Source organism: Myotis myotis, unplaced genomic scaffold, assembly GCF_014108235.1.
Source record: "Myotis myotis isolate mMyoMyo1 unplaced genomic scaffold, mMyoMyo1.p scaffold_m19_p_3, whole genome shotgun sequence".
Classification (NCBI taxonomy): domain Eukaryota; kingdom Metazoa; phylum Chordata; class Mammalia; order Chiroptera; family Vespertilionidae; genus Myotis; species Myotis myotis.
Window position 1 is genome coordinate 122,168,948 of NW_023416335.1, and position 12,249 is coordinate 122,181,196.

At 54.1% G+C, this 12,249-nt stretch overlaps 1 protein-coding gene and 1 long non-coding RNA gene across 4 annotated transcripts in view; one reads left to right on the top strand and one right to left on the bottom strand.

The window, feature by feature from the left end:
* The window catches only part of TSPAN11 (tetraspanin 11), a 59,066-nt gene that overhangs the window by 18,373 nt on the left and 28,444 nt on the right, over positions 1-12,249 (bottom strand). For all 3 annotated transcript variants that reach the window (XM_036300479.1, XM_036300478.1, XM_036300477.1), the window contains exon 3: positions 8,838-9,029. In XM_036300479.1, coding sequence (XP_036156372.1) covers positions 8,838-9,029 — 192 coding nt within the window. The remainder of the gene's footprint in view (positions 1-8,837; positions 9,030-12,249) is intronic.
* Positions 53-4,215, top strand: LOC118651376. The gene is made up of 3 exons (XR_004966215.1): positions 53-396; positions 2,277-2,471; positions 3,588-4,215. It is a non-coding gene; the product is annotated as an uncharacterized LOC118651376 (long non-coding RNA).

The window sequence follows — 12,249 nt, forward strand, 5'->3', positions numbered from 1 at the left end:
ATGCCAAACTGGGCCCCAAACATGGGAGGAACCGGTTTGGTGAGCACAGAGTGGGACGCAGTCATCTCCCTCCTCTACCATTTACCAAAAGGGGTTTTCCTTTAATTCTGTAATGGAACAGTTTGAATTGGAAGTTGGCTATTTCCTAAAACAAAATCTAGATCCAGAACGAAGCTGGGGCAGACACAGCACTCAACCAAACTGGCATTCCTGAAGGAGAGGCCCTGCAGGAAGGCTGCGGGGATGTTTCTCGCAGTGACATTACCGGACGAGTCTTCAGAGGGACGAGGGACGAGGGACCTCCGTCTGCCGCATGGGACAGGCCAAGCCCAGGTGCGGTTCTGTCACTGGGCCTGTGACACAGGGCAGCTCGGCACCAGCTGGCACCACCTTCAGGTAAGTTTCAAGAACTTTATACAACTGGACTTTGGAATTTCCCCATTGGACTGATTCTGCCATAAAGAAGGGAGCTTCGCTAAGCGTTCCTCCTCTGTCTCACTATTCCGTACGGTTAGAGAAGGGCACCAAGCCACCGTCAGAAAACCGAGGCAGGGTGTCCAGGCGGGTGGGGGGAGAGGCACAGCGTGGTCTCAGGGCAGTGAGGCAACAGGAAGAAAGGAGGATTGAGATGCTGCCAAAGTCAGTGGCGGGGAGAGCACAGCTGGAGGCTCCCCGCTTGACTGTGCGTGAGAGGATTACAGCGGCAGGCGAGGGCGGGCAGGGAGCTCAAAGCCACCCAGGCCAATCAGGAAGAGCTGGGGCCAGCTGTTTAAGCTGCAATGACCTCAGGGCTCATTATTTTCTGGCAATTAACTACCGGCTGGAGGCAGCCAGGGCTCAGAGGTGCAGCTGCCTGACCTGTTTGTGCAGAAAAGAGAGGATGTGGATTTGGGAGCCTCAAGCCATTCCTGCAGCAAGATGTCACTGTTGGAAGGATGAAGGTGACCTCCACCTCCTCCAGCCCCAGCCCAGGGCTCATAGCTGGGGTTCAGCCACCCCTCCTGGGGCTGTTCTATGGGAAGACATTAGGGCAGTGATGGTGGACCTTTTGAGCTCGGCGTGTCAGCATTTTGAAAAACCCTAACTTAACTCTGGTGCCGTGTTACATATAGAAATTTTTTGATATTTGCAACCATAGTAAAACAAAGACTTATATTTTTGATATTTATTTTATATATTTAAATGCCATTTAACAAAGAAAAATCAACCAAAAAAAAAAATGAGTTCGCATGTCCCCTCTGACACGCGTGTCATAGGTTCGCCATCACTGCTTTAGGGAGTGCTCTGGCTAATGGCTGATGCTAATATCCAGTTTTGGCCCAAAAGGTTGGGAGCAGAGCAGAGGACCAGGCTGGGCAAGGAAGGCTGGTTGACTGAATGGGGACTTTGGAAGAGGGCAGGGGAGGAGCAAACCAGCCACAGAGGCAGGAACTATTCAAGAGACATCAAGAGAATGCATCCGAGGCGGTCCAAAGTCCCAGCCAAAGGGTTGGGGTGCAAAGATCACACTGTGAGGGTTCAGGAGAGAACACAGTGTCAGAACTGTAAGCCAGAGACAGGTGTCCACTGGATATCATGCCGGGACTGCCAAGAGTCCAGACTGACTGGGCTGAGAGAGCAGGTTCCAGAGTGGACAGCAGGGCCTGGCCAGGTGGCTGAGGGAGGGTCACCAGACTCCCCAGGGGGCTGCTGCCCAGTGGGTGTGGGCATGGGGGGAGTGAGCGATTGCTGTCTCTTATGAGCCCCCGGAAGGGCCTAGAGCAGTGGTTCTCCACCTTCTGGCCCTTTAAATACAGTTCCTCATGTTGTGACCCAACCATAAAATTATTTTCGTTGCTACTTCATAACTGTAATGTTGTTACTGTTATGGATCGTAATGTAAATATCTGATATGCAGGATGGTCTTAGGCGACCCCTGTAAAAGGGTCGTTCGACCGCCAAAGGGGTCGCGACCCACAGGTTGAGAACCACTGGCCTAGAGGTTCCTGCTGGCCTGTGGAGAGCCGTGGTGCGGCCTGCAGGCACCTGTGCACATGCCTGGAACAGAAGGGATGAGCATGGGCCAGGGTAGGACACAGGACAGGGTAGGTAACAGGGACACCAGGATGGGCATGGTGATGGTAATAGGTTGGTCATAGGAGGAAAGGGAAGGCTGGCAGGGGAAATTCCTGCCCTGCCTGAGGTTAGGAGAAGTCCTAGGGCTCAGAGAGGTCAGAGCTCTGACCAAGTTCAAACAGGAATTTAACCTCCACACGGTCCTTTGTCTTTTAATACAGGCGTTTTGTCTTCCTCTCTGCACTCCAAGCCAAGAACTGGTTTAGTCCCTTCTGTGCCCAGCAGAGCAGAAAATTCTGGAAATGCTTGTGGAGGTCGATGAACTAGGCAGCCTCATCAATGTAACATGGTGTATGAGTTGCCGAAAGTTGAAGAGGAGGAGGTGGTGGAAATTAACCAGCTGTAAAAACTGCTGGGTATAGAAAATTTGCTGCTATGGGTGGGCAATGATAAAGTACATTTCCTGCAGCCTGAGAAAGGTGGATCTTGAACCCAGAATGGTGCTGGTCAAAGAAGAGAGTAATGTCACACGGGGCACCATGGCCTGGGAGTCTGGGCCCAGCTTTCCTCTCTGAAGATGCTGTGTGACCCTGGGCGAATCACTTACCCTCTCTGGGCCTTCTGCATAAAATGTGGGGCTTAGGTGGGAAGAATGTCTTGTGCTGCTGCTCCATCTGTCTGTGCAGTGTCAGGACCAAGCCTCCTCTCACCAGGCCTCCTGCTTCCCAACAGGGACGCCTGGAGGAACACTCCTGCCTCTCCCCCTTCCTTGCTCGCTGCTCCTCTTATCTGTTTGACAGGAGGCCTCCTGCCCTCCTCGGGGACAGCCTGTCCTCAGGATGCCGTATTCTCTGCTCACGCCATGCACTGAGCTCAGGGAAGCAGTTCTCAGGGAGGTGCCGAGGCCTGTCCTTTATCACCCAGAGCCGAAGGGCTGCTGAGGCTTCTGCTGCAGAGGTAGAGCTGCATTAGTAATAACGATGACGTCTGGGCACCATCTCTGTGTCTCCCACGTCTCATTTTCCAATTGATCCTAAGCTCCCCTAAGAGAGTGTGATGTATGGTTTGATGGGGCAGGGCACTGAGCATCAGATGGAGGCACAGCTTCCCAGCGTCGGTGCAGGACCTGGCACGAGAGGAGCCGTCCAGACAGCTGTCCAGCTATCATTCCTGTCATGGTCCCACCAACGTGGGGGGACGTGCAGCTCTGAGTGGGTCCTGCCCTCTCCGCTGCTCATGGCTCTTGGCAGGGAGTGCAGCTGGCGCCCTGGTGGGGAGCACCACAGCGGGCAGGCAGCGAGTCTTTACATGAATGACTTGCCTCCACATGCCCTTTCTCCCATCAGCCCGTGGGAGTAGAGCAGTAATACCGCCCGTCCTCAGCTACCTCCGAGCACCTGCATGGGCCTCGGGAGGTTTCCCACCCAGACCCATTTCCTCCTGCCAGCCACTGCCAGGCCATCCTTGCGGGGGGGGGGGGGGGGGTATGTGTGTGCAATAAGGATCAATAAGGTTCGTTTTAACATCAACAGGATGAAATGTCACTGGGAAGGAAAGACATCCGCAGGGACCCGTGGGCTTCCCAGTAATTGGCTGAAGGACCACCTGCTGTTTGGATCGGCTATTCTGAGGCTCCCCTCTCTCCAGAGGCTCCGTGATGAGAGTACCGATCGCTGTGCCTCGTTAGGCGACAGGGACTGGAGCTTGTCTCTTTCCAGTTACACGGTTGAACCCAGAATCTGCCAAGGAAAGGAAGCTGGAGGATGGAAAGGCTGAAGGACAGAAAAACAAACTCTAGGATTGGAGATGTAAGCCCACCATCCCCTGCCTTCCTGCAACACAGACACAGACACACACGCTCTCTGTCCCTCCTGGCTCAGCCCTGCTCTGAGACTTGCTCAGGGCCCCAGTTGGGAGTGGGGAGACAGCAAGCCCCTGTGGGTGATACCCACGCATACATTGAGCTGAACTTGGCCCCACTAGGTGCAAACACTCCGCGGCGGGTAGCAGAGCTGATTTCTGCCTCACTGCCAGCACCCGGGGGCTTGACCTCCCTTTCTGAGTGAATGTGGTGGCAGGCAGCCAGGGCACTGACCTCCAACTCTCACCTCAGTGCTTCAGTGTTCAGCTGGCAGGCAGACCATGGGTCCTGAGTCATGAGGAAGGTGAATCCCGTTCCCCGTGTGGGAGGCGGGGGGGGGGGGGGGGGGGGCGGGAGACAGCCTGGGGCAGCAGAAAGCCTTGGAGTGAGCCTTGGGTGTCCACTGGCTCTGCCAGCTCCAGGCCACGAGCTTAGGCAAGTCTCTTTCTGTCTCTGGCTAAGGAGCTGTGAGGACCCAGGGAGTAAAAGCCTACAAATAGCTATTTCTTATCAAAGAGGCTTGGTCATTGTGCTGGAGACATAAATGTAATTATAGCCACATTTTATGATCTTTACATAATGTGGTGATTCGTCTCCTAGGACCTAAAGTCCTTCCTCCTCATCCTCACCCCTCACCCACATAAAGACGGGGATGCAAGGGGGCCGGGGGTGGCCGCGTGACTGCCCTGCGGTCCCAGAGCCCTAGTTCTTGAGTCAGGACCTTACTTCCCTGAACTAAGTCTGCACGTACTGGATGGAAGTATTGCAATTTGCGGTCCCCTCATTTTCAGAAATTGGTTCTAGAACTTCTTACTTCCTAATCTGTCCCATAAATATAAAAGAGCCCCTGACAGAGACCCAGGTTAGCCTGGGCCGTCGATCATGATCTTCATCTGGCTTCAGATACAACAGTTTTCGGAGCCCATATTCAAAACCCTAAAAATATCCCTTTCTTTTGATCAGGGCCGCATCTGTCCTGGTCATCGGCCTTAGGCGTAGCCGGCCCGACCTATCTGCTTTCTCACGCAGCCTTCCCTAAAAAAGAAGAGCTGGTGTGAATAATTTAAACCGCATTCCCGCTCCCCTTTGCAGGTTTCTGACGTCAAATGATCATCATTTAAGCACCAGCCAGGGTTGCATGTCCTTGGGAAAGTGACTTGGAGGGACTGCAGATGTGCCGGGAGGACGGGCCTGGGCAGGACAGAGGTGCGCCTGTGTGAACTGGACGCCTTCTCTGGGGGGGTCCTTGGGAACTTTTGATGCCAGGCCCCTCACTCCTTCTGGCTGAAGTTGGATGCACCTCCACATATGCCTCATCTTTCATCTTTCCCTCTTTTCCTGGGGGACCACTTTTTAAAGAACCCTCACCGAGGATATACTTACTGATTTGAGAGAGAGAGAGACATCGATGTGAGAGAGAATATTGATTGGTTGCCTTCCGTATGTGCCCTGACTGGGGATCAAACCTGAAACCTAGGCATGTACCCTGGCCAGGAAGCGAACTTGCAACCTTTCGGCGCATGGGATGATAATCACTTTGGATCGAGCTCACAGAGCTAGACTCATGGTACTTCTCCTCTGGAGTTCCCTCCAACCTTTAGCTGATTAAAGATTTAAAAAGAAAGTTAAGACACACATTGAAGAAAGATGCAGTGAGACCAGAAGGCACCTCCAGGAAGCACAGAATACTTTTAAGCTGCCTTAATCACACCACTCGCCTCTACATGGGAGCTTGAGTTTTAAAAGTCCTGCTGTGTTAGCCCAAGGAAGGTCTTACGACCACCTTCTCGCTTTAAACAATAAAGTGATCGATAATTCAGGGGCTGGGGGGCCAGGCCATGGATTCCTCAGGGCCCCCTGCTTCACCCGTGTCCTGTCCTTGGGCCAGTTCTGTCTTTGGGTCTGTCGGTGGGGGGCAAGGGAAGAGGACTCTGGGCTTGGAGTTTCCGGTGTGCTAGCAATGTCCCCACCCTGCTGGGCTGGGCTGTGTGCACGTGTGTGCATGTGTGTGCACTCATGTGTGCCTACACCCACTTTTCCTGACCTCACTTGTGAGCTGGTGCCTCTCTGATGTGTTTGCTTAGTGATGTTGGACCAGAGAATCTTCAGTTCTGGGTGAGATGGAGGTGAACGCAGGCAGCAGTGAAGTGGCTCTGAGAAGAAGGAAGGAATCCCCGGCCAGCAGTCCCTGTGTCCCCAGCCCTGCCAAGGCCTTTGTTGCTGACTCTCGGAGGCTGAGAGGTGCGCACCAGTCTGTAGGCCAGCCCGAGGCCCTGCCCCTCCTTAAGTCTCATTCTTCCCTGCACAGCCCTGGGCACAGCCTTAGGCCCCCAACACAGGCCTCAGACCGAGTGCCTGTCAGGCTGCGACTGGAGAGACTCTTGCTTCCTTACTGGCTCAGCCCTCCGTGGTCAGCAAACTCATTAGTCAACGAAGCCAAATATCAACAGTACAATGACTGAAATTTCTTTTGAGAGCCAAATTTTTTAAACTTAAACTATATAGGTAGGTACATTGTTATTAACTTAATTAGGGTACTCCTAAGGCTTAGGAAGAGCCACACTCAAGGGGCCAAAGAGCCGCATGTGGCTGGCGAGCCGCAGCTAGCCGACCACGGGCCTAGATGGTGGACAGGTCCTGCAAACGGGTCACGTAAGAAGGGAGTGAAGAAGGGGAGACCGCAGTCACAGCGCAGAGAGCAGAGCGCTGTCAGTGACAGAGCCGCAGGCTTGCCAAGGGGGGGAGTTCTTGCACGAGACTGTGGGCACGAGGAGGAAGGGTAGAGAGGGCACAACCTTCAGGGGTTCTTCCCGCTGTCTGACTCCTTCCAGGCTCGGCCTGATTCCTCGTGGAGACCTGGATTGGCGCTGGCCCTGCCCTTCCTTGCTGATGTTCGGTAGCCTCCCCTGCCCACACTGGCCTTGGCCTTAGGAGGAGATTGGGGCGGGGGAGGGTGGGGTGGGGGTGGCGGGGCTGTCTTGGCAGCAGGTGCACAGGAGTCAGAGGGTTGGTCTGGCAGGTCCTGAACTGACCTCTGGCTTCTGCTCCCTGCAGTCGCCCCGGCCTCTCTCTGGACACCCTGATCCAGGTGAGGAGAGCCAGCTTCCCCGGAGAAAGCCTGTCAAGGAGCCTGAGGTGCACACACCACCACCCAGGAAATGCTCTTGCCCACACAATCCAACCTGAGCCCGATCAGGCTTCTAGAGTCAAGTGCCAGGAGAACACGTTAAATAACATGACAGGAAAAGCCAGACTGGGAGAAACTATAGCACATATGACCTGGTTCCTTCAACAAATAAGTCACAAGGGAGAAAAAAGAGAGATTGATCAATGGGGGAGCTTAGAGACTAACAGAGACCTAGGAGACAATGGACCATTTTAATACATGGACTAATTTAGATTCTAATTCAAACAAACTTTGTTTTTTTAAAAGAACAGTTCATGGGTCAATTGGGGAAATTTGAAACTGTTTGGCTATTTCATGATATTAAGGAACAACTGTTAATCCTTTTTTTTAAAAGAATAGTTTGTTGATTTTTAGAGAGAGAGGAAGGAAGAGGGAGAGAGAGAGAGAAACATTGCTGTGAGCGCGCAATACTGATTGCAGCCTCCTCCGTGCGCCCACCGGGGATGCAGCGGCACCGGATCAGGCATGCACCCTTGACCTGGAATCGAACCGGCAACCGTTTGTTGCATGGACAACGCCCAGCCAGCCGAGCCACACTGGCCAGGGCACTGCTAATTGTTTTAGGTGTGATAATAGTATTGTCATCATATTTTCTAAAAAAAGGACCATAGGTTTTCCAAGTACACCCTGAAATGTTCACAGATGACCAGATGCCTGGGGTGTCAGGGTGGGGGAGGCACCAGGTTCAGGTGGAACAGGACTGGCTCTGAGGTGAGTGTTGCTGAATCTGAGTGATGGGATGTGGAGTTTCACTATGACATTCTTTTCAGTTTTGCATGGCTTTGAAAATCACCACGATCAAATCTGGAAGGAGAGGAGGAAGAGACGAAGAGGAGGTGGAGGAGGAGGAGAAGGAGGAGGAGGAGAAGGATGAGGAGGAGGAGGAGGAGAAGGAAGAGGAGGAGAAGGAGGAGGAGGAGGAGAAGGAGGAGGAGGAGAAGGAGGAGGAGGAGAAGGATGAGGAGGAGGAGGAGGAGAAGGATGAGGAGGAGGAGGAGGAGAAGGAAGAGGAGGAGAAGGAGGAGGAGGAGAAGGAGGAGGAGGAGAAGGATGAGGAGGAGGAGGAGGAGAAGGAGGAGGAGGAGGAGAAGGAGGAGGAGGAGAAGGAGGAGGAGGAGGAGGAGGAGAAGGAGGAGGAGGAGAAGGGGAAGGGGGAGGGGGAGATGAGATGGAGGAGGAGGAGAAGGATGGGGAGGAGGAGGAGAAGGGGAAGAGGAAGGGGGAGATGAGATGGAGGAGGAGGAGAAGGATGGGGAGGAGGAGGAGAAGGGGAAGAGGAAGGGGGAGATGAGATGGAGGAGGAGGAGAAGGATGGGGAGGAGGAGGAGAAGGGGGAGGGGGAGATGAGATGGAGGAGGAGGAGAAGGATGGGGAGGAGGAGGAGAAGGGGAAGAGGAAGGGGGAGATGAGATGGAGGAGGAGGAGAAGGATGGGGAGGAGGAGGAGAAGGGGAAGAGGAAGGGGGAGATGAGATGGAGGAGGAGGAGGAACAGAAGCTGTGCCAGGACTGAGACTGCCCTTCTCCCTAAGGCCCTGGAGACAAGGCAACAGCCAACCCAAGGGCAGCGCAGCCGCCAGCTTCCTGAGGCCTCGGACTCCAGGCTGGGCCACTCTCCCTGGTGGGGTTCTCAGTCCAGGAGCCTGGTTGCGGTACAGCTGGGCTCCCTGAGCCCCCCTCCCCCCAGGTTTCCCTCCTCCCAGCCGCAGTGCTGGGCGTGGGGCAGCCGCACTCACCGTGGAGAGGCAGCTCCTGTCCTCCCGGATGATGGCACCGAAGCCCAGGAAGCCGGTCACCATGACAAGGGCGCCCGCGAAGATGAGGATGTAGGCGGAGGCGGCGAAGGTGCTGGAGGCCAGGACGCTGAGGTAGCCGCTCTTCTCCACCAGCGTCCAGACACCCACGGCCAGGACGGCGGCCCCCCCCACCTGCAGGAGGCCCGAGTCAGAGCGGGTGGCCGCTGGGCGCCGCCGTGGCCCCTCGGCGAGCCATGCTCCACCTCATTCAGTCCTTCAAAGAGCCTGGGAGGACACTGGGTCCCAGTGGACAGGTGAGGAAATGGAGGCGTGGCGAGGCCGGGCACCTGGCCACGGTCACACACCTGCGTTGCAGGGGCGGATTTTGAATCCAGGTGGGACTCCCCACTCCGCGGTTCTCACCACATTGCCCGAGAGTCTCTGTCCCCCGAGGGAGGGGAGACCTCTGTGTGTGAGCCTCTCACCTCCCCAGGCCCAGCCACCCTGTGCCCCTCCTACCCCCAGTGCTTCTGTGCCCTAGTCCACATTCATCCCTATATTTGCCCCTGGAGGGGGTGGGGGGGAGTTCCACCTCTGCACTACAGGGGGAGAAAGGAGGCTCCCAGAGGAAAGTGAATTGCCGGAGGGCCTGCCTCTGGTGAGGAGGGCAATTGGAGGAGGGGCTGGGACAAGACTCAGGATGCAGCCTCCAGGATTGAAGGGATAGGTACCCCACAGCTGGAGTCTCTCTGGGATTGAGCAGGAGATGTTTCTTCCTGCTAATTGTCTGATTCCCTTTTGGCCCTGAGAAGGGGCAGGGACAGGACAGTACTGACTGGCAGGTCAGGGTGCCTCCTTAGGAAGGGTCCCTGGGACAGAGCTGGGGGCCTCCTTTAGGGGTCAGTTCTCCTCCTCGGATGGATGAAGACTGCATGGCGTCCCATCAGCCCCAGGACTCTCTGCATGACCCACCCTGTCATCTAGCAGCTCTCTGTTCTCAGGAGTCACAGGCATCAGCTGAGCAAATGGAAGGGCGTTCTTAGCAATTAATATGCACGAGGCACCTACATTACTCAGCTTACCATTTTACCTTCTGAGCGCTGCAATGGTTCTGTGAGGATATCGGGGGGGGGGGGGGGAGGAGGACACATTTTTGTTTGCAGAGGAAGAGATTGAGGCTTGGAGAGAATAGAACATGCTCAAGATGACAACCTTGGGAAGTTTCAGAATTGAGATTCAAACCAAGGTCTTCTGAGGGTAGATCCAGGACTTTGTCCGTGGGTCCCATAGCTTGGGCTGCGCCTGCTCTGCTACTAATTTCTGCTTTTTAAGTAATCAGTGTTCTTCAAAGTGCCGTTTCATCCCCCTTAGCACCTCCAGCAGGTAAGAGAACCAGGTGGAAGAGCTCACAGCCGTGCAGCTCTGAACGGAGCAGGAGAGCCTAGTGTGAGACGCTTCAGTTCCATTTTTTTCTCACATTTTACATATCTAACATTGATATGCATCTTGGGATTAATGGCATCGTACAGTTATACTGGGCAGGACTTTTTTTTAGTGGTACAGGAAACAATGATGTCTCTCACAGTTGATGGTGTCTCCCAGTAGTTGGTGATCCCAGACTACACTAGGTTTGTAAATTCTCGGTGAGTGTACGCTATCTCTGGCCCACACAACCCCATGGCCAGTGAGGCATTTCCCGAGTCCGGTCTATGGAATTGTGTTAAGTGCGAGTTTCCAGCAAAATGCCCTGCACCTTTCCTTTCTGCTTCAGCAGCATGCCTAAGGGGAAGGGCCCTAACTCTGCACAACTAGCTGTGTGACCTAAAGCCAGTCCCATACCCTCGCTGGGCCAAAGTTTCTTCATCTCTAGGGCATTATATTAGACCGGTAGTTGCCAACCTATAATCACCAAGGATCCCCTTGATTACTTTGTTCCATGGATCTTACATTTTGAAGATTTTTGCCTACCAAACCCAGTGCATTAAGTAATAATTCATTTCTCATTTTTTATTAATCAAAGGCACATGATAGTGCCAGGAAGCGATTCTGAGCAGCATGAAACAGTCCACGTGACCACATCAGGTTGATCTAATTTGTAATTGCTGTAGGCTCTTTATAGAAGTCTGCACACTATCCATTATCCATTAGGCTTGTCAGCCCCACGGCTGAACATTGGGCCTGGCACCTCCTTAGGGGGCACATTTGGACTGGACTGGGGACACTTAATTGGTTGGGGGCATGGAGCCCACTGAGAATATGATAAAAAACAACAACAAACTATGGGTGCTTTGCCCGGAGAAATGGTCATCCATTTAAAATAATGCATTCAGATTTGGGTGCTGGAGCCCAGTCTGTACCATGCAGCGAGGCCTCCTCCACCTCTAAGGCAGTGATTCTCAGCCTGGCTGCACAGTCACCTGGGAGCTCTGCAAAACCCCAGCCACACCCCGGCCAGGGGAAATCGCTGGGAGTGGGACATGAATATTTTATTAAGTTTCCAGGTGGTTCCAGTTGAGAACCACTCACTGTGTAGATGTCAGGTTTAATGGAGGGTCACAGTGTCCTGCCCCTCTCCCCCAGGAGGTGGCGCTGTGCTGAATCTCACAGACCACATGGCTTCCTGGAAGCTTTGGGCCCCTTGGCCTGGGGGCAGGTGTTGGGAGAGCTTCTGACATTTGTCCAGGACTTGAGCTCCAGCCTGCTCTGGCTGTGTCAGGGCGTTTGCTTTGGTAGGAGCTTTGGTGCAGAAGGTGAAAATATGAGGAGCAGAATTTTCAGTCCAAAGGGATGAAAATCAAATTATGCAAGAAAGGAAAAAATCCTGGCTCCCCAGGAAGGAGTGGGGGACTCTGAGAAACGCAGCCCCAGGAGAAGAGCAGTGCTGATCGCACTGTGGGAGGGCTGCTCTCGCCCACAGCTTGCCAGTCGCAGAGAGGGCTGGAGCCTGCAGGTCAGCCAGGTGGCAGCAGGGTCAGAAGAAATTAGGAAGTGAGCGAGTCATTGGGGATCCCTCCCTCCGCTGGGGCATCACCTCTGGCGAAGAAGTTAGTGTCTGCAGGGGATACCAAGTGGTATTTGCCACCAGGAGCAAGAGGAGTTCAAGTCCAGGCGTTTCCTGCTTGGGACTCAGTCAGCTCTTTAGAAAAAAGTCTCTCCTCTGCACAGGAAAAGTAAAAGTTGTGAACTGTTGGAATGGGTCACCGGAAGGTCTTGGGAGGGTGGAAGTCAGCAGGCCTGGCTGTGCCCCTCACTAACCACGTGACTGTGTGCCAGACGCTTCTCCTCTCTAAGCCGCAGTTTCTTAATCTGTAAAATGGTGGTGCTGGATGAGATGACTGCGAGGTCCCTGCCACGTGGGTAAGTGTCCCTATTACTTACCAGGGGGACAACCTTCTGCCAATACACCCCCGGC